General features: G+C 38.3%; 1 protein-coding gene across 1 annotated transcript; it reads left to right on the top strand.

The window, feature by feature from the left end:
- Nucleotides 1-1756: 1756 nt before the first annotated feature.
- On the top strand, nt 1757-21692 carry arl10 (ADP-ribosylation factor-like 10). Its single transcript, XM_059352001.1, has 4 exons — nt 1757-2008; nt 8513-8696; nt 15154-15329; nt 17994-21692. Exons 1-4 carry the CDS (start codon nt 1871-1873, stop codon nt 18165-18167), a joined length of 672 nt encoding a protein of 223 aa, XP_059207984.1. The 5' UTR covers nt 1757-1870; the 3' UTR covers nt 18168-21692.
- Nucleotides 21693-22838: the final 1146 nt, after the last annotated feature.

The following is a 22838-nucleotide window of genomic DNA, read 5'->3' as shown; positions in this document are numbered from 1 at the left end:
TCTTCTCATGGATGGAGACTCAGTGACTCTTGTTTGGATTGGGGGGAACAACAACCTGATGTGACAGGTAGTTAGGCTGCTGTTGATCCGTCTGCTGATTCTTATGTTGTCTGATAGACAAACAGATACAGCCAGGTCTTTTCAGCTCACATGTAAAATTTGTGCTGAGGTGGTGCATTTGACTGCCTGCTATCACCGGCAGACCGGCAGCGGGCGGGGTGCTGCTGATGCCTTCAGGTTTTATCGGAAATATAGAGATCTCTCGCCACAAAGTGGTAAACTAAGAATTTGAAGTATAAGCTCTATTACGTGTTACTGATTTAAATTAAATCAGACATGCTTACAATTTTACACGTCTCACTTCATTTTTACAATCATGGCTTTCTTATTGCATGTCACCAGGCCATACTTTGTTTAAAAACAAATTTTCTATTATGGTGTCAAGCCAAAGTGAGTAATTCCCTTGACTGAAATAGTTCAGAGTTGTGGACTTTAGTATTTTTGTTTAGGGGTAATTTCGTCGTTGTGACATGATGCCCTTGAGCCAGGCTGGTAACCGCCATCTGCCCCAGTGGCCAATAGACCAATAAAGCTTATATTATGCGTCCCTATGTCTGTTTCCATTTGTAATAAATATGAGCTTTGTGTTAAGAGGAATGTATTTCTGGAAAAGACAAACATACCAGGAATTTATTAATTAAAGTTCCCCTCCAGATGTTTTTAAGACACAACACTGCTTTGATTATAAATCAATATGATAAAGTTCACTCTTTGTGTATATATAGTCTGTATATGCGCACATAGTGTTCACTACAAAAGTTCAACTGCTGGTTACAAGATGTCTCCTACTTTGCTTAAATGCATGTGTTTCAAGTCTCCACATCACAGTGGTGTAAGTTGCATCTGGAAACATGGCTCAAAAGTCCTGCTAGTGTTAAACTGAGATTTAAGAGTATTACAGGGAAACTAGAAAAAAAAACATACCTCAAATGACAAATATGATATTTGGAAATAATCCCTGCTAGCCACTGTCACATATGTCAATGTCAATGTCAATTTTAAACATATGACGTTTTATATTTTATATTGTTACAGAAACATCACAGCTTGTGCTCCCCCCCCCCCCCCCCCCCCCCCACACACACACACACACACACAGAATCACATACCCAGCAATAGATAACATCCAAAACCATTTACAGCAAATACATTTGAATAGTTAAATTAAAAATAAAATAATATCTGGAAATTAAATGGAGTATATGTATTTACATAAATCAAAAGTTTATCAGGTTGAACATTAAATACCTTGTATTTTTTACTGTTTTAACTGAATCTAGGTTGGGGAAAAGAAGATTCTGTTTCTACTTCTATTATTTCTATTATTACGTTTTCCACATTTGCAACCAGGGATATTTAAAAATAATAGTAAAAATAGGCTAATACCATTTTTTACAGAGTTTGCTTGGTGGCTTGTCAATAGCTTCATAGATGGTTTGGTGGGTTTCTGCTGGGGGGAATTGGACTCGTGACCCCAACATTTCTTATAGAAACATTTTATGTAACTGTAAATATCTTTAATTTTGTTATTGTCTGTTGCAAGTTGAAAATTAATTTGCTAGAAGCCACATGTCCAGAGGTGATCGGAGTTTCCCAGCTGCACGTGAACACCGCATTTTCTCCCCCTCTTGCGCGTCTCGAAACAAAAACAAGCAGAGAGCGCTCGTCACATGTACTCCGTCCAGCGGCAGCAGAACAAGAAGAAGAGGAAGAAGGAAGCGGCAGTCAGTCTCAACTCTGTCGGTGTCCAGGAAGCAGTGACTGCCCTCCGGGTCCTCCGGTTCCAGCCGGCGATCGGTGCGCTCCACATATGGTTCTCCTCCGGCACATCTCCATCGCCCTGACCGCCGCCGTGGCTGCCCTGGGCTCCGCTCTCTTCATCGCCTTGAACTTCTTCTACAAGAGGCGAATATGGTCACCACAAGCGGAATACTGCACGATCAAAGAGGTGACACAGAACGTTTCTAATATATATAAATTTTTTCTTTACATTTTTATGTTATTTTATTGTTTAATCAACTATTTAACTTGGGCGTGAAGGGGATAAAACGACTGATATTACATCTGACAGACGGGCTGAATAAAGAAAACCCTGCAGAATTCTGAGGAATGTAATTCAAATGATGATGATGATGATAATGATGATGGAATGATGCTTAGTGAATAGATGGCAGTGGTAATCATAATATTTAAAAATAATAAATGTGCAGGGTGAGATATGATGATGAAGAAAAAGAAGATGCAGCTCATGAAAACCTGATTTGTCAATGGTGTGATGATAATGATGATGATGATGATGATGAAGGTGATTATGTGATGATGATGATGATGAAGGTGTCACTGGTCAAAACATATAAATTGTGAGGATGATGATGAAGAAGAAGATTATTAAATGAGTGTAGTGGTAGTAATGATGAAGGTGTTTTTTTTACAACATAATAATGATGATAATGCTTCTTAGTCATAAAATAGTTGAGATGATATTGATGATAAAGATGATGGATTTCATAATGGCAGTGACACTGTTGAAGAAGAGGAAGATGTGATGATGATGATGATGATGATGATGATGATGGCGGTGAACATGATAGATGAAGAGGTTGGTGGTTATGAGTAAGGAAAAGCTGTTGAAGACAAAGGTGATAGAGGTGATATTGATGATAAAGATGATGGTGGTGATGGTTTTGATGATGAGGATGGTGACCTTATGGGAAAATTGATGTGAAACGGTGAAGGTGAAAATGTGGTAAACGTAAAGATTAAGATCATCAAAAGATGATGTGATGACTTCACTGATGAGGATGATGATGAGGATGAGATGACGAAGTTAATGAAACAATGAAAGATGATTAATGAAATAAAAGATGAGTATCAACAGGAATATGGCGATGTAATAAAATGACATAATGGTGGTGATAATGATGAAGATTATGGTACTGATGACACTGACGAGGATTAAGATGATGGTTTTAATGATGTCAGCGATGATGATAATGATGATGATGATGACGATGGTAAAACTATTCAAGAAGAGGAGGATGTGAACTTGATGATGATGATGAGGAAGAGGTTGGTGGCAATGAGTCAAGAAACACTGATTTGGGTGATAGTGGCATGGCAATATAGATGATGAAGATGATGAAGATGATGGTGATGACGGTTTTGATGGTGTGAATGATAAAGGTGAGTTGAAGATGACAAAAGTGATGATCCAGATCAAGGCGATGATGATGAAGGCAAGGGTGATGTGACTGTGGCCTTAATGAGGATGATGATGATGTCATTGTTGATAATTTCATAATTGGTAGTGATGAAAAAGAGGAGGACGACAAAGAAAATGTGATGACGATGCTGGAGAAGATAAAAGTATTAAAAATGATGTAAGACATTGATGAGGAGGAGGATGACGTGATGAAGAAGAATCATGAGAATGAAGGTGATGAGAATGAAGAGATGATGTGGCAGTGTCCTTGATGAGGATGATGATGATGAGGGTGAAGATGTGAAGAATATGATACCTTCCCAAATTTTGAAAATGCCCATGTGTGCATCAATGTCGCATCATGTAGTTGAGCCTAATATACATAAAGGTAGTCAGCCTGTCAAAGAATATCTAATTGCAATTATTTTGACTGATATTCCAATATGATTCATGATATTGCAGGGAATTATCTTTTTGGCATCATTTTTCTCATTTTCATTAAAAAATAAAATAAAGTAATTATGGTGTGATTGTTTTGCAAGGATCTTTACCAAACAAAGATCCTTCTTGAGTCTGTAGAATACAATTTGTAGGTCGGGCCACCACAATAGCACCAGAATGCCTTTTTCTGAATGGTATTTAAAGCATATTTTGCAGCCCTAAAATGCAGTCTGTTTCCCACAGACAGAAACAGAAATAGACAGAAATGAAGCAACTGGATAACAGAGGGTCTTAATGAATGACTCTTCAATGTAGAGCTTCTGCTGCAGACTGAATCTCTTAATAAAATCTATTTGCATGTTTCTAATCTTGTTTCCTAGATTCAATCAGCAACAGCCTGTAATAAGCTTAGCTGCTTTATCTGGCTCAGTCTGTCTTTAGAGGATAATGTTGTCAGTGTCTGCCAGCAGCTCGCTTGAGGGCGGAGAAGGGGGGCGTAAATGTTTTCATCCCAGGAGCCAAATTGTACCAGAATGCATTGTAATCGCGGCATCGGAAAGCAGGGGAGTTGACTAACAGCGTGTTTCTGACCTTGGGGAGTTTCAGCAGGTGGGAGGGCGACACATGCTCATTTACACAGCGACAAACAATCTCTGAAAGAGTAGAAACACATTAAGCTGCTGGATGAACTGTGCAAGCAGCCACAGTCCAGAGAGTCAAGATGTGCCTTCAATATCTGACTCCATTTAGATCTTCCTTATAGATTTTGTACGTACACTTGCACAAATGTAGATGATTTTGCATCTACTTTGAGACCTTAAAAGCAGCTACAGTACAGCATAAATGTACAATCTTTCATCATTTCACACCCCATGTTTGATTTTTTTTTAGCAATAGCAATTCTATTATCTAATTGGCCTGACATTTGACATGTTGACAGAGCACAACTACAATTCCAAAATGCATTGAATGAAATTAGCAGAAAATGTAATTGACTTACAATATTGTATCTGTATTGTAACCGAATAGGCAATAATATAGGTATATGAATAAGAGAAGAATAAAGAGCAATTTCTCTCTTTCTGTTAGACTAAGGAAATTGCAGCAGTTATTTTAAAATTTTGAAAACAAATCACTCCTAGTGCAATTCTGACATTGTGTTGGAAAATGTAATTTTCTAAAATCTGTCTCTCCAGCTGCTTCATCACAATGGCAGCACAGCCAGTTCTCTCTGGGCAGCCAGGTCTGTCTGTGTCTGCCCTTCTCTAATGCCAGACTATGATCACTCAGTTTGTGAATTGTCAATTTCTTTCTCATTTATGTATTTTGATTACCTTCTCACATAGCAGTTTTCACTGTCAGGATGTCCTCAGTGTTTTATAACAGAGGTCAGCCACCCCGCGTGAAACAAATCTCATGAAAGATTAAAATACTTTTTTGAAATAAAACATTTAAATTCAGGGTAAGAGAGCAGAGGTTCACACAGCAAAAGCCAGACACTGACTGAGTGTAGTGTTTGACGATATGTTAAAACATTTCCAAGGATCCACCATGACATGTATATTTGAGATATCTAAAAACTTAATTTGAGTGCTACACCAGCAAAATACCAATATATTCATCCTATTACCCGACCCTAACAAAGTGGCAGGTTTTTTTTGCCTCCATCTACTGACTAAATTGATGATGAGGTGAGATACATCAGGATCTGGGGGGCTGAGAGTGTCAGCTAAACTGTCTTTTGGGGACTTTTCATAAATTATGGTCCAATTAAAGGCAAAAACGTTTGAGATATCGTGACTTTTGGTGACTGATATTGGTCAACCACCAAAAAACAACCCAACAGGGCTACGTGTCAGACCCTTGCTGATTAACATTCATGCCTTTTAAAATTTACACTCCAAAGAAGGTTTTCTGTTATTAATTAACTAGGGATGGGCGTTTGGAAGAAACCTGCCAACTCCATTATCTATAACATTAACGATCAATAAATCAGTACTATGCAAAAGCCTGTTTTGATAACAAACGCTTTTATTTTGAAAGGAAGAAAAGAGACTTAATCCTGTCAATCATAAAACTAACTCAGCTGAGAAGTTTTGGATCAAATTAAACTCAGTAATTCATGCTAGCAAGGTTTGACACAGTAAACTAGTTTTGCTCAAATCAATACTCTTCAATAATCAATACTATTTCTCTGTGTTTTATAATTGTGATTGCAACTTTCAGTTTGCAAACTATAGATGTATCCAAGTTAATTCTCAGCTCATTGGCTTATTCATGTACGGCCGCAGAACTGAACGATCGGCCGTGTTTCAGTTCAGTGAGTACTGATATGCAGTCATAGATAAATTAAAATTAAAACAGACACAGACAATTAAAAATTCCATGTGATGACCAAAATCTTAATGACCATTAATCGATCATTGATTAACCATCCCATCCCTAGAATTAACAGTCCAAGCTGAGATAACCCTGGTGACATTGCTTAAGAAAACAACATCAAGAGTAACAAATACATTGTCTACCATTCAGCAAATGAACAAACAACACTTCTATAGCTCATTAATCATCTTGTTTATTTAATCGCACGAGCAGAAAATAATTTACATAATCTCATCTTATCTCACTATCTGAAACAAACAAAATGAGCAGATTTATTTGTTTTATATGTTTGATCACTCAGTCAGTCAGCACTTGTAATTTAAAAAAAAATAGCTCTTACTATTCCAATTCTATCGCTCTTACTGCTTAAGAGTCTGCTGAGTGCAACAAGTCCTAGTTCATTATCAGAGGTAGGTCGAAAAGCATTCAAGGTAATAGACAAGGTAGATAAAATGTTGGTACAAAAAAAATGAAAACATTTATCACAGAAGAACTCCTGGAATATTGAACATAAGGGACTGATGATATGCGTATTAAAGGATCAGAGTATCCATCACTTCTCTCTCCTACAGCTCCAAGTTTGCTATTCAGTGCTGCAGGAAGCTGGCTTTAGTGCTTCTGTGTGATAAAGCCAATGTGTTACCATGCGTCTGCTTTGCTGGAGTGTCCTTGAGCAAGACGTTAAATCCCTGTCAGATCCAGCAGTGATCTGCAGCTGAGCTGAGCTTTTTTCCTCCCTGTGGAGTGGAAAAACAATAGAAATCAATACAGTATCACTGCCTCTTTATGAGAAATGTCTGAACTGGCAGAAGTGAGGTTAAAATCAAAAAGAAAAAGTCTGTGAAGTATTTCAACTGACAAAGGAAGCAGGGGATAAATGGCCAGTGTGCTGGCTTGATTTGAAAAATGTCAGATCCATTTATTAACCAAAGAAATGTCTGAGAACATGGATTGTTTTGTTCGGTCAAAGCTTTAGATAAACGTCTCCTGTATAATCGTGGAGATACAATCAGGTGACTGGAAGGGCACAGAGCAAAGTATGCAAGAACTGAGCACTTTGCACAAAGTCCATGGTGATAGTGCTGAAAAAAAGTGGAAAAGCGGTACAAGCTCTGCAGCCTTAGCATCTGCAGAGCTGCTCGATGCTGTCAGGGTTTGAGGTTTGTCTCCCAGTGGACTGCATAAGCCAGAAATACATGGAGGCAAGCTACAGATCTGTCAAAGCAACCAAGTTTATCTGAGGCTATGTTTACTCAACAACACAAGTCAGTGATTGCAGCAAGAAACATGTCAGATAAAATGTAATTAATCACCAAAATAGCTCATCTTCTTCATCTGACCTCCTTTTGACACAATTACAGGGTACTTTTTATGTAGATTCATGTGTCAGGAATCTAATTAGAGTTGATTCTAAAGGGTATGCTTCTGAAAATGATCTAAACCCCTCTTTAAGGCGCATTCATCCATCAAAAAAGTGAAGTAAAGTGTGATATTTTTAATAACAAAGCTAAAAACCGATGCATCTCAGCTCTAAAAGGGCTGATATGAATTGCTAATTAACCTCAACAGAACCACGGCTGCACATCAGCACACGGTATGAATAACGACTAACCTTGTGTGACTTTTAAAAGGAGATGACTGACGTGTGCAGGATCTCAGAGGGATTGTGGCGTCTCAGGTGCAAAGGGAGTGTGGAGGCTGGATTCCGGCTGCTAACCTTTTCTGAGTGTCAGCCACTTGTCTTTCTCCAGATACAGTCAACTCGGAGACTGAAGTACTCCTCATCTCTGTACATTCTCTCATATCTGACCTAAAGATGCAGTAATAAAGAGCAGGGTTATCGGGATGCTGCACTGTGAAGTCTGTTATTAAAGTATAATATCATGGCTTTTACCCTGAGAGGTTTGCAGAAGCTGATTCATTTTCCTGCACATAATGAAGTACACCCAGGGGGAACTGGGATGCATTCAGTTTGATACATAATGATGATCCAGTCTGCAGAAGTGCCTATTATGAGTGGATAGATAATCGATGCTGTGAAAAGTAACAGCATTTGTTTTTTTATTACAATCAGGGCTGCAAATATGGAATATTTTTATTATCCAACAATCTATAAATGATTTGTTATAATCTATTTAATATTGGGAAATGACAACACATTGTCCCAGAAGCCAAGTTCAGACAACCTGTTCTATATGTACCAATACTATGTTCAGATTCAGCTGTGGTTTAATATGCCTAACATGCACCATAGAATTTACACTATTAATTAGATTTGTAAACCTAAGGCATAGCAGCCGTTTTCCATACCCTTGCTAATCTTAACTGAGCAAATAATGGTTAAATATATGTGTGTTTAATATTTGCCCCCCAGTCTACATTTCTGAACATTTCTCGAGTTTCATCATCTCTTTGCTCTACCTACAGGAAGAGGAGGAGCGTGGGAAGCGCCAGGTCCTGGTGCTCGGTCTGGACGGGGCCGGGAAGAGCAGCATGTTGCAGGGTTTGACCCCTGGAGAGTCAGCAGCTAAGAGAGGCCGCTGCCGGCCCACCCGCGGCTTCAACTTCATGAGCCTCAACGCCCCCGCCTGTCAGCTCGACTTCCTGGAGAGTAAGGCTCCTTTTATCCCTTGAAATCAAACACCACCGTGTCTGCGTGGAGCCTGGAAGGCGTTTATGGTTTATCAAACATAGCATGAAATAGAGAATTGGAAATAGCTTTTACTGTTCTGTTCAGTACAATTGGACATTTGTTTCATTAAACTAGCACTGCATCAAAACACTCCACAGAGAATAAAGTACTGGTTGTGGGAGGTGAGAGGCTGATTTGGTGCCTCAATATGGCCTCAACAGCTATGATATGAACATAATAACAATGATAATTAGAATGCAGAAAAGACAGCATGCTAATGTTAGCTTTGTAACCTAGTCACAGTTATAGTAACATGCAAACATTTTGAAGTGTTCTGATATGTGTCAAACATTGCTTGTGTGTGTTACCCTTTAGCTGAGGCTGATGGAAACGTGGCCATTACTTTTCAAGGTACTCTGTCTGGAGTTGACAAAATAAAACTTAATTAATTGATTTCGGAAAAAAATATTAGTAAAAGGATGAACAGATAACAGAGATTAATCACACTCTACAACCCCGATTCCAAAATCCAGTAAAGGAAAGGAAAATTTTCTTTTGAAAATGCCCAGATTGAACTGTTGATAGGAGCCCTGTACTTTGCTATTTCATTGGTCAGGAATTTTTGTGCCTCAATGCAAAGCACAAAGGCAATGGCTTCCTCCCACAGTCCAAAAACATGCACTTAAGTTTAATTGGTGACTCTAATTGCCCGCAGGAGTGAGTGTGAGTGTGATTGTCTGTCTCTATGTGTCAGACCTGCGATAGTTGGGATCGGCTCCAGCCCCCTGGGACCTGGATGCGGATAAGCGGTTAAAGATAATGAATGAATGAATTATTTCTTCATTTTTGCTGATAATGACTGATAATCCTCTGTGAGTGTTACTATAGTTTCTATGATTTTGAGTAACATAAGTGATAGTACATTCAGTACGAAATGTGTCTGAAATGTGGAATGAACACTCTGCAGATCCAGATTTCAGCTCTTTGCCACCCATCTCCTCCCTGAAAGCTTGCTGCATCCATCATTGCCAACACAGAGGCTAGCTCTGACATTTGCTATATTGTCCTTATTTGTTCAGCGACTGGGGTTTCTGTTCGGTATAAAAGTATCATGGAAGTTAACCCTCTTACAGGGAACCACAGAAACTGTGACCTTTTTCTCACAGTTATTATTTCATCTCACTTAAATAAACAAGGGTGAGATTAAATCATGTCCAAAAAGAAGAGGCGGATGAGATTGTATTTACATACAAACCCATAAATCCTGCTAATAAGCATTTCGCTGAAAGCCCTGCGCTGCACTAAAAATAACATAAATCACTTCACTCTTCATTCACACCGTCTGACTGTGAGACGCTCAACTGCAGTCGGCTTCAGAATGAGTTTCTGTGGATGTAGTCGGAGGAATGTGTCACGCTCAGCGGCTGATTTATTCATGATCTGAACACAGAAATTGGTGGGCGACCGAGAATCCTTTTCTCATCTCTGAAAGTAAGAAGAACGCATGTCACCGCCCACTCAGTGGCCCGGTGCAGTAAATGTTAGTCTTTGTCTTGCTGACATTGATGCAGAGGCATGTTGACAGCTTAGAGCACACTTACACACATCAGGAGCAGTACGGTGCACAGGGAATGACGAGTTCTTCTTATGAAGCCCCCTGGAGAAATCCAGCTAAAAGCCTTTAAACTCTAAATCAAAATATGCAGATCAGATCAGTTAGAGAAGTGCTTTAGAGGCTTTGAGCAGCTGACATTTGCGTTTGTGCTAAGGGGAACTGAAAAACAGTATGAGGAAGAAGTGTGCAAGCTGGGGCCCATATTTTTAGCTAGTACAGTGTGTACTAATTTGTTTTCAAGGAACTCACCCAACTCAAGCTCATAAACTGATTATGGATGCCTTTAACCCTCATCTCAAAGGTATACTTGTCATTTATCTCATAGGTGCTTTATTCTATCATTCCAATTTTTCACGACTTTTCCAATCAATTTTTTCTTAATGACGTCATGTCAATATTTTATTTCATATCTTTTTTTAAGAAATGCTTTTTAAAAGGGGACCCCTGTCAAAAGCACCCTATAATGCAGTTTTAATGCAACCACAATTGGTTGCAAGTTGGGAAGCTGTGTGGAATGTAAATAAAGAATAATTTGCCATAATCATTTTTGACATACATTTCATAGAAAATTGTACAAATCTGTTTATCTATGTTGAAACTTTAGGTTTTTTTGTAAATATACACTCATTTAAAGTATCAAGTCAAAAAATACCCTATTTCGTGCTGCAGTATACACAAATTCTGTCAAAATGACACTTTTTTCTTTAATAATGAGAAGATCAGTATCAACAGATGTCAGCTTTTCAGCAACAGCTCTATAAACAGCCAATTCAGTCATTATCGGACTATTGAGTGGGTGTTTATCAGTGGTTATCATAAGCCAGTAGGTGCCTGCCTGCTACACCGTCTAGTAGGATGTAATCAGCCCATTCATTGGGCTGCTATATTAATGTGTATTATAGTAGCAGCAATAATTATTACCAAGTCACGGCGGAAGTGATGTTACAGAGTGTGAAAACAAAGTGGTAAGGAAGAGAATGAAGTACAAAGCACTAAAATTAACAATGTTACATGAAGTAAAATCATTTAACTTCACGTCAACCTTGTAACTACTTCACTTTGTATTTATTTTATGCCTAACCAGCAACTTTTTCTGCCCTAACCTTAGAGAAGTAATATTGTAGCTTAAACCAAATGAACCTTCACCCTTTTGAACGAAAGTAAAACTGAAATATAATGACACATCAACTGGACATTAAACTGGCTGATAACCTATTGGACCCACTAGAAGGTGGAGCAGTTCATTGAATGGGCTGATAACAACTTAACAACCTACTAGAATGTACTACTTCACTTCCCATACTTAACAAGATGATAGGTGCAGATAAGCGCCCATTCAAAAGTGTGCTGACATCTAGATTGCGTGCTGTAAATGTGGCCTCTTTCTTCATATAGAAATACTGGATTTAGAAGTTGGTTTTCTGCCAGATGCCTAGTTAACACCAATGAGATTCTAAGATGCAAACTTCTGCCAAACAACAAGCAAAAGGAAACAGTTTGTATTACCCCATTAAGATTTGTGCTAAGATAATGTGGAGAAGCATCAAGGTTAGAAATGGGGCCATGGTAAACACAAATCAATAGGGAAACAGACTTTAATACAACACTGGAATGCCATTGGATGCATGTCTCGGGATTCAGCAAATTTTGGGGTCAAAGTAGAATTTCTAGTCGAACTTAAGCTGCTAAACTTGGTTAAAAAACATGCCAGCAGAGTGTGGTACTACGGCTTGTGTAGCTGCTCAGAAGGTGCAGCAACACCATCTTCATTGAGAACATTGCCATGGTAGTTTTGCCCTCAGGAGTACAACTTTGTTCAATATATACACACATCCACATCATTCACGCTCGTATGACTCAGTATCTGCTGTGGGTGTGTATCTAATAAGGTGGCCTGCAGAGCAGCAGGACAAACGTCCCGCTGAGCTCTCTCACTATGAAGCACAAGCTGCTCACACCGCAGGTCCGCCCTCTGTACCATATCAGGTAAACAGGTATTTATTGCTGCCACATAACATCAGCTAAAGGTACATCACTGCCCAGTTTCCTAGCAACATTCTCCATTAAGCCCAGCGCTAATGAATTCTTGCTGAGCTGTGCTGCGCTGTATTTGGAGGCGGTGACGACCTGAAGTCGTTCCCGCCGGTGTGTGAGCAGTGATTCGTATATGGCCGCAGAGCACCGTTGGTCATTATAGCCGCAGGTCAGTTCTTCTGCACAGCAGGATTGTGGGAAGTTAAAGCCTTCACTATTATGAAACTTTCCCCACCACTGAAGCTGGTAACAGTATTTTCGAATGTATTTTCGAATGCTTTGACAAGGTTTTTGGTGGTTCGACTGGATCTTATGATGCCATTTTATCAAGTTTTTCCCTAAAGTGACTCAGTCAAGCATTAGTCCACAGAACAGGAAAAATAATTATCCGTTTAAACAAGGTTGTCGAAAATCCACCAGCTCTTATTTCTGACACCTCTGTGTTGAAAACATGCAGAAAGAAATACCAATGTTACACAGTAATTCTCCCAAAATGTCAAAAGGATTGATGTCCTCAAAGAATAAGGTTAATCACCTCTAGAGCCAGACTGATATAGATTTTTGAGACTGATGCTGATACTGATTTTAGAAGGGGAAAATTCAGTTGCTTTGGATAAAAGTGCTATATAAGTGCACCCCATTTACCATTTACATTATTTAAAACAATGTATACCCACTTGTATAAATGATTACTGGGAAAATAAAGAATAAATAGGACTAAAAGGAACAGCTAAATAAACATCATTACTGATCAATTTTAATCAATTGCTGACTTTGCTGAAAGAAGAATTAAAAAAATTGAGAGTGAACACCATTTCTAAATCACACCAAGCATCATGCATTTTCTGCATTATATATTGTGGAAAAAAGTTTTCATAACGACACATATCGGACAGCTTATACACTGATACCGATATGCCTTTGATAGGCTAATAATGGCAGACAATGTCTGTCAACAGATATATCTGTCAGGCTCTAATCACCTCAATACAAAAAGAAAAGAAAAAGCTTATCTTAAAGAGCACAGACCTCCACCAAGGCCATGTCAGTGCTTCTCAACCTTTTAGCGCCATGAACAATAATGTTGGTGTTGTCCAATGTGTTCCAGGCGCTGTAGGCAACAGCGTAACAGCACCCTAACTGTGTTCCAGGATCTCCTTAAGCACTAAATAACATACACCAAAGCTACCAAACTAATTTAGTAATTTAAAAAACATTCCCCAGTCTATGTTAATTTATTTTTCATATATTCATTCATTTTTTCTTCACAACCACCTGGTGACCACCCTAATTTATCTCCAACCTCTGCCCTAGATATGCATTTATATGCATGGTTATATTCTAACCATGCATATAAAAGAAAAGATAAAAGGGAAAACATGTATATAAAACCATTAAAATGGACAAAAAGCAGCACAGTTATATTTTGCTCAGAGCCTCACTGATATATCATATCCGGAGGCAACAGGATGGAAAAAGTGAATCAGGCCAATTTTCCCAGCAGGGAAACGTGGATATAAATAATGGCTAAGTGCCGTCTTCGCTTATTACATCCCTCAGTGAAAACTAGATTAGTGATTTCACTCGGTCTGGTGCACATCTTAAATGAATATGTGGCCAATTTGTTTAAAAGAAGGAATGTCAACAGCTTATCTAATACTACCAATCGATCCGTCCTTCTTTTTTAATATGCCGTCAAGTCTTCTTCCGTTTCTGTAACACAAAAGATACTGACAGAAAACATACGCCACACTGAAATGCCCTTGAGTCAGTCAGGACTCTGTGACAGTTTCTTTTGTAAGGATTTATAAAGAACACATAACATCAGATCTTATCTCTTGTTCTGCTAGTCATTTTGGGCAAAGATTAAACTCTTATTTCATTATGGAAACCCCCACAGGAAACAACGGCTGAGTCACATTTCAGGACTAGAACCTGATCCCTGTTCCAATACATCATAACAGGTTGATAAGACTTGTTATGTGATCATTAAAGTTGTATAACTTTCCCCAAACAACACTATATGACATCAGGGTCAAATGACAGAGGGTTTTGTGTCTTGTACAGGCTGTAAAGCCCTTTGAGGCATTGTCATTTTGGCCTTTATAAATTAAATTGAATTGAATCATATCATATGGACTAACAGCTGTAGAAACCAGATATAAGAGCTACATATGTAATTTTAGACATTTGTATTGTACCTAGATCTCTCTTCATTTGGGAAAAAACAATACTGATAATGTGAAGATATTCACAGGGACATTTCTTCTTCCACATATTATGAGAAATTTGACCTTATAGGTAATTAACTAGAGCGGAATTATTTTGGTGAAACTACAAGCCAAACTTGTAGATTTATGTCTTGATGTGTTCAAAGGTTTCGTAAAAAGCTTGTGAGTAAATCTTGATTTTAGAGTCCTTTACCATAGATACTGTTCAAATGAACACAGATTTTGGAGATTATCAAGATTATCATTTTTTTTAACTTTTGCTTTAATGAACATTCTTTTGAGGCAGGAACTTGACATTTAACCAGCAACTAGTCTGAAGTCTAAAGACTTTAAATCCACACACAGTATAACAACGAAATGGAAATTGGAAATTTACAGTGTATGAGGAATACTTGACCTCTTTGAGCAGGTGGTGTTGCATTGGTAAATAGAAAATTGCATTTATGATCTATGTTTCCAAATTGTCACATATGTAAAAGCCTAAAATTTAAAAACGGAAAGGTGGTTGGAATCCCTTTTTTTTTTTAATGATACATACATGTTTTCTCTGCCGCAGTTGGTGGCGGGGAGGACCTGCGGCGGTACTGGTCGGACTACCTGAGGAAGACTCACGTTCTGGTGTATGTGGTGGACTCCTCTGACAGGACCCGCCTCCCAATGGCTAAGGCTGAACTGCACCGCCTGCTGAGGGTGGAGCCCCAGCTGCCTGTCGTGGTCCTGGGAAACAAGCAGGTAAAGTTATTTGCTATTATATTAAAATTAAGGGAAACCAATGATTGTCTGGGTCAGTAAAAATATAGTACACATACAGTATTTTTTGTTTAAAAAGGATGCAAAACTTCATTATTACTGGTATGGTCTTTTAAGCTCTTTCTGTGAATGAATTGGAGCACAGTATTGGTCAAAATGGAAAAGGAAGTACTAACAATATTTCATCTCATCTCAGAAGCCATTACACTCTGCGGACTGCTATTCTGGTGAAAAACCTGTCAATCAAAATGATCCAGAAGTCTAAGTAATAAAAAATTATTTCACATGAGGTCAAAATTTCAAGTAAAAGTGCGCAAGGAAGAGACAAGCAGGTACAGGTTTTTCCCTCTTCAGTTACCCAGCGGTGATGATCCATCAGACTTGTGAAATAAACATCTCTAGATTTCCTCCCAAGCTCATATTTCTTCACCTTGTACAGCACTTGTGGAATTATACATGACCCTGTGAGGGAATAAGGTATATTTGTCACATCTACTGTCAGAGCGCTGCAGCTCCCATCCTCCCAATACTGAGCGCAATTTGCAATATTGAAAAAAAAAAAAGGAATTTGAGATAAAACGAATCGTGAAGTAATTGCAATTGAGCTAAATGCCTAAGTACAGAGCAAATGCAGTGCAGTTAGCTAATGCAGTATCTTGTGTTTAAAATGACTACAGCAAGAGGCCTTTTAAACCACAACAGGTGTCAAATTAATACCATCTTTCTCCTTACTTTCATCTTCAAAACTAATAAGGAAACCTTGTACATCAAACAGAATATCTACTATAAAAATGAAAGACAGACCTATGCTCTTTTATACCTATCGCCTGTTGAAATGATTGTGGCTCCAATAATCCAGATTTTCTTTGATCTTATACATCAAACTGTTCAGCACAATTGCAATATTTCACAGTAAGAATGGCTTTGATGATTTGGTGTAAAACATGTAGACATCTGTGCTAAATTTGGTGAAATAATGAATGATTATTAGACAACTATATTATATATAACCATTATTCTGACAGCAATTAAATGACAACGTGTAGTTGGGATGACATGAAAATTAACTTTTCAACAAAATGTTGCTCTTTTTTGACATGCGACTTTTTTTAAATGAAAATGTCCCAAAATATGACTGAATTCATAGCTTCTGTTTGTTATAGCATGGCCAGTTGTTGTGTAGTCGTACTATCTACAAATAGAGGTTGCGTGTGTTTCGCCAAAAATATGATTATTGGAAGAATAAAAAAAGATACAGCTCAGGAGTGGACAAGTGTATTTTGTTGCAGGAGTGGTTTAAGCATATAATAATAAAACACTGCACTCACGACTGAATTCCCACAAGTGGCATAAAAAATACATAAAAAAGAAATGACAGTAGGCCTCCAACATTCTGACTATCTTTGGAGAGATTAAGCGCCAACCTAAACCTTTGTCATGCCATGCACACGACGCAGGTGAAATAAAAGAAATAGTCTCCACAGTAGGAGGAGCTCCTTCTGACAGTGATACTCGCTCTCACCCACCACAATGCTTTGTTCTCTGCCTCGGCACTCACTCGGTTTAAACAGTACAAAAGGATGTTTCCAGCAGAACCTGTGTGTTGGAAATGATGTGGCCGTGCAAAGAAACGAGGCGGACATCTATAGCTTGGCTTGAATGGTTTGTGTAGGAGGTTGGCGTTAAATTCACTGTCTTCACATACACAAGTTTTAATCATAACGGAGACAACCACCATTTGAAAATATGGCATCTACTTATTTGTAATGAAGCTTTGATAAGTTTTATGTAAGTTATTAGGAATTTTAATCCTTTGTGGACAGTCAAGTCAGCTGTTTGAGGTGGAATACATTTGTTGGTCATGTCCACCACGTTTTTAGCTATTGCAATCGTACAGATTGTTTTTCTGTGGCATAAAATTAAAAAGTAAGAACAAGGTTCAAGCTGTTTTAGGATCATGAACAGAACCCTTACTCCTGGCAGGCTTAAAAAGAGACTTTAAAAGTCCTGTAGGACTGTTGTTAGCTTGAATTGGTATCAGTTTCAACTAATTCCAATGATAACCCAGTTTGTGAACTTAGTTCTTCATACTTTTCTATATATTTTTTTAACCAAAATATGGCTAAATGTACAGTTTGTGCGCGTGTTGCTAGTGCAGTTAACTGTTTGTATTTGTATCCTGAAATGGATACAAGATGGAGCTAAATGTCTTATCAACAAAAGAAAGTTGTGGATTTAATTGCTAAATTTCAACATTTTGCCTTCCCTGTGAGCTTTGTACAACATCAGACTTTAAAGTGCATTTAAGTGCACCTTGTAGGCCAATAAGCCAATCACCTCAAAATATAAAACTGAATCATGACCTTGAAATCAAAAGTAAAATTGAATCATGGCTTTGCAGAATTGTTGTTAGTTTATTGTTGTATAATATTTTATTCTTAATAAAAAAGCAATCCAAGGCCATGTATTATTAAAGCACAATACAGGGACACTCATTGTGCTCATCAAATGGAATACAAGCACAAACTACGCAACAAATGAAGTCAACGCTGGCACAATTTATGTGTGTTGTAAATTGGTTATTGTCCTTGAAAAAAGGAGACAGACATTTCTTTTTGAGTTTAACTAGTTTCACCCCCTTCACAGGATAAGCCTAACGCTGTGAGCGTGTCGGAGCTGCATGAGGCTTTGTCTTTGGGCTCTGTGACCGAGGAGAGGAAGCTGTTCCTCTTGGCTGCCCAGCTGGGCTCTGATGAAGCCCTGAGGAACTCCTGCCGGGGCCTGGACACCTTCCAAGACCTCCTGCTTCAGCTCGTCTGATCTCATCCCCCCCTCCAAGGGCAGAGGAGTAGGAGATAGAGGGATGGAAACAAAGGGATGGCTTCAAGCAATTTTCATCCTCCTCTTCCTCCTCCTTGTTTAGGCTCCGGCTTATTTGAGGCGGAGGAGGAGGAGATGACGAAGGCTGCAGGAACTGAAGCAGAATGAAATGAGTGTGGTACCTTCTCGTTTTCATCCTAGCCCTTTCAGACCATGTCAGATGGTTTAGAAAATATTTCAGCTCATCCCATCTCAGTTTATTTTCATTTTGACTTGTCTTACTCACTGGAGAAGAGGAGGTGCAGAGCGAGGAGGACGAGGACAGAGGGTGGGACAGAAGGATGAAGGTTTGTTAATGGAGTCTGTGACTCAGAACCACAAAGTTCACCTCCTGCCAATGATTCAGACTTTGGACTAGTCTGTATGTCAACCTGTGACAGGTTTATCTAAGCATGTAGATTAGACTGTATATAAACTGAAATATGTCAAGTTTGTAGATAGATTTACAGATTTTGCCTGGTTTATTGTTTTCTGAAAACCTTTTGTGTGTGACAATAGAATTCAGCAAAGCAGAACAGGTAATGTTCAGGGTTGCCAGGTTGTATCCCCCAGGGACTAATATTGCACCAGCTCGGCGAATTTATCGACTGGGTGTTTGAAAGATTCTCGCTGACTCCCACACTTAGTCTTCTCTGATATCTAGGGGAATTTTGTGAGGGAATTTAAGGGGACCCCCTGACATTTTAAAAAGCAGTGTGTTATTATTCTTGTCAGGTTGTGTCCCATTTGGAGAGACAGCATGATGCAAGACTGCCACCATCTTGGTGTGGGGGATGTGGGTGTGTATTCTCTTGTGTTTGAGTATTAAGTGAGCTGCTGCTTTTCTTCCTTTCGGGTTAATTTCACATCCTTTACTTACAGTATGATTGAAGAAGATTGAGGCCAGTGTGACGTCTGACTATTTGTAAGCCATTTCTGGTGATTTGAAAGATATCAGAGAAAACTTGCCCTGAGCGGCCTTGAATCAAGCTCATACAATTTTAATATCTAATATGGTATACCATAAAACTGGCATATGATATAATATAAAACTGGAAACTTGGATTTGGGTCTTGTTATTAGTGCTACCTGTCACACAGCAGCTGAGAAAAACATGTTATTTTGCCATTTTCCGAGCAGCTGTCTGCACTGCTCAAGCTCTTACAAAAAGTTAAGTATTATTTTTACTTTTAACATGGGACGGGGTAACGGTTAACTTACATACAATATGCTAATCACAACGTCTACACACAAACGTTAGCTTAATTCCATTCCAGCTGTTGAAAATCAGCTGATGGTTTTCTCCGTTAAATAGAAAACAGAAACACGCTAGCTTCAGTCGGATATGTGGCACCTCAAATGGCCAAAATCAATAACATTATCTTTTATGAACGCTTATTTTGTGACAACAGATGAGCTGCGAGTCTGCAATAACCAACCGTATAGACTTCAAGAATGATTTCCTTCACACAATGGCATTTTAAGCTTCTACATTTGAAAGCAATTCCTCTTTGGTTATGATTTTAGTTCCAAAAACTACATCAATTACAACTAACTACTATCCAACATATTAACCAATACAGTTAACATGTTAAACATCAAACTTCTTTATCAGATGACACTGCAAACTGAGATGTACAGACACAAACAGGAGTCATGCAAGGTCAATGCTTGTAAAGAATACAGTTTCCCGCAATAAGTAGCTAAAGCTCCCTTTAGCACAGTTTTACTTAATTACTGACCGTTAGCATACCAGGCTAAAGCAAATGAACAGACTGTGCTTTACATTTTAACCACAAACACAAACATGCATTCCCAATCCTGTTTGCACCACAGTTACATAACTGTGTAGAAGACACTTGGACAAGAACTAGTGTCCAGTGAATCCTTGAATGTATACAGAAAGTACCTGGCTTTAATGCCACTTGTACAGATGAACTGGAATCTGCTAGATTTTTTATTTTTAATGCTGTATGTGTGCAGCAATGTTGCTTCTGACGCACAATTCTTTAATGAATGTGAACTTTTATTCCTTTTGATGTACTGTAATTCTGCAGAAATGTTTTCACAGTGGAGTTAAGTGAATTGTTCAATGACTGCTTGTCATTCTTGTTTTTATGTGTTACGTAAATGGAACTGTTAGATATGAATTCATGCATGTCTTTATGTTCTGTTTTTCTCTTTTAAAATATGAATGAGTCAGCTGCATTTTCTTAAACAGCTAGTCTCTACTTGTTTTATTTTGTCTTAAAGGAGAACTCCACTGATTTTACACATCAATGTATGTTTACAGGTGTTGGGGTGTACTACTGCATATGTTTAAAAAAAGCTGTATAAAGTCTTCAGTGTTTCCAGAGAGAGCTGTGTGAAGTGTCCTGAAGTGATGTCACTTGAGGTGGCGTTAAATGGGTCTGAAGACTACAAGTCTGAAAAATAATTGAAAAGAACTGGGATTGAAATAACTTTACCAAACCTCTGGAGCCCACAGCTTATTGAGACAAGAGGCTCAAGCCTACATTAACCGCTACTAGCATGACACACCCAAATCACTAGTTGGTGATTAAGTTGCATTATGGGTAATGTAGGTGCCAGGTTTGACAAGAAAGAATATGCATGAAATAAATAAGACAATATCTCTGATGCGGCTGCATCAAAATTGAGCCTTTTTTCCCCCATTAGTGACTCTTTTGATTAAGTATATCTTTATTTATTTATTAAAGCATCCTTGGGTTTTTTGAAAGGTGCTATATAAATGTAAGTTATTATTATTATTATTATTATTATTATTAATAATATCATTATTATCTATTACAAAAGTGTAGCCACCGATTTAAAGAGATAGTTTTTTATAAATAATTTACCTTTATTCTTGTATATTCATTAAGATTAAGAACTCTTTTGCATAGAACACCATGGGAATACAACTGGCAGCATGTAGAGAGAGGACATGCCGATAAACATAGTTATGCAGTTAATATTTAATCAAACAAGTTTGATTGTCTCACCCCACTGAAAACAACATTGATGGATCTATAAGAGCAAATAACCTGGGGCGTGTTCCATAAAGGGAGTTTGCATAATAAGCCAATCTTATTTAAATTAGTCTGACTAATTTTCAGTTGACTTGGTTCTATAAATAAAGTTGAAGTAGTTTTTTTAATAGAGCATAAAGTATGTTAAATTTGCTTTTTGGAACTGGGACAACTGAAAAGGATTCAGATTAACTGAAGTAAGCCTTATATGGTAGATAGGCTTTATGGAACAGTCCAATGAAAACAAGCACAGAATTGGAAAACAAGTTGAGTCGTCCCTCTGTGTTTGCTGACTGAGCAAGCAAACGGAAACACAAACACAGATGAAAATCTATAGCCTATATATAAGCTGTGTGACCTGGTTTTAGTCGGGCAAAGTTCCACAACTGGTCTAACAGGAAAATGTTTTTGCTGAGACGTCACTTTGGCACAGTTCCAGTGTTTTCACAGCATGCTCTCAGCTCTGCAGGTTACTATGACCGCGAGGCAGCATTACTCAGCCAGCATGAAGACCCACAGCTTGTTGATAAAAACTTGTCATCTTGTGAAGCTGTTGGACATCCAATAACATTCTAAACCTGAATAAATGAATCATAATGTTGTGATGTTACAAGTGAAACCCATTAAAATCGAGTTTTTATTACTGGCTCATTTCAGTAGTTGACATTTAAAGAGTTACATGCTCCTCTGAGCGTTGGGCTATAATATCAGTCATTGTGGGGATACACAGTGTTCATGCCACAATAACAGTATTAATCTTTCATTATGATGTTTTATGGGTGATTAAGAAAAAAACGGTGCCTGCTGTCTCTATGTACCATGTGCATTCGGGCTGAAGGTCTTATTTACACCAAAAAAAGTGAAGATGTAAAATTTGTCCTGAGCGTGGCACCAGAGCAAAGATCATATGATGCCATTTTTAGAACATTTCAGAGTCAGATCCACAGTTACGTTCATCAGATAACGCTAATGCTACTGCTACTGCTCACACTGTCGAAAGGTCAATCTTCCATGGTGGCGACCAGTCAATCATAAGGTTGCCCCACCCTAAATCATATCCTTCTTTATTGTTTATTTTACTGCTAATGGGACCATCATTTACAAAATGAACATCATGTTGTCTTGAAGAAGGCTTAAAATTGTTGATTAAGACCATAATCTCATTACTGAAACTGGTAGAGAGGTAATACATCAAGTGAGAAGTAGGGTAATATTCTCATAGAATAGCAGGTTGGTGCTTTGAGCTCTAGAGAACCAACCAGCGTCTTCACCAGTTTTGAGTGAAAAAACTGTATTCAGGGGTGTGTCATGAACGTAGGGCGTTGCTCGATGCACAACTGAAATAAACTGCAGTAAGACGGCAGATTGCATTGCTTACTTGTGAGCTTTTGTTTGGTGATTACATATACAACAGACATGGACCAACTATTAATGATAAAAAGACATAGAAGACTATTCCTGTACATGCAAGACCTTATGGCTCCAGTTGTTTTTGGTCAAAATGCTTTGAATGATATAAAGTAAGGTGCCCAAACCAGAACATAAGCAGTTTCATGTTGTTGAAACAGGGCTGTTTAACTTGGGTCATCTTTCAATGATA

The sequence above is a fragment of the Centropristis striata genome, chromosome 15, assembly GCF_030273125.1.
Source record: "Centropristis striata isolate RG_2023a ecotype Rhode Island chromosome 15, C.striata_1.0, whole genome shotgun sequence".
In the NCBI taxonomy this organism is placed as follows: domain Eukaryota; kingdom Metazoa; phylum Chordata; class Actinopteri; order Perciformes; family Serranidae; genus Centropristis; species Centropristis striata.
The sequence above is the reverse complement of the archived record's forward strand: the minus strand, read 5'-3'. Positions and strand labels throughout refer to the sequence as shown.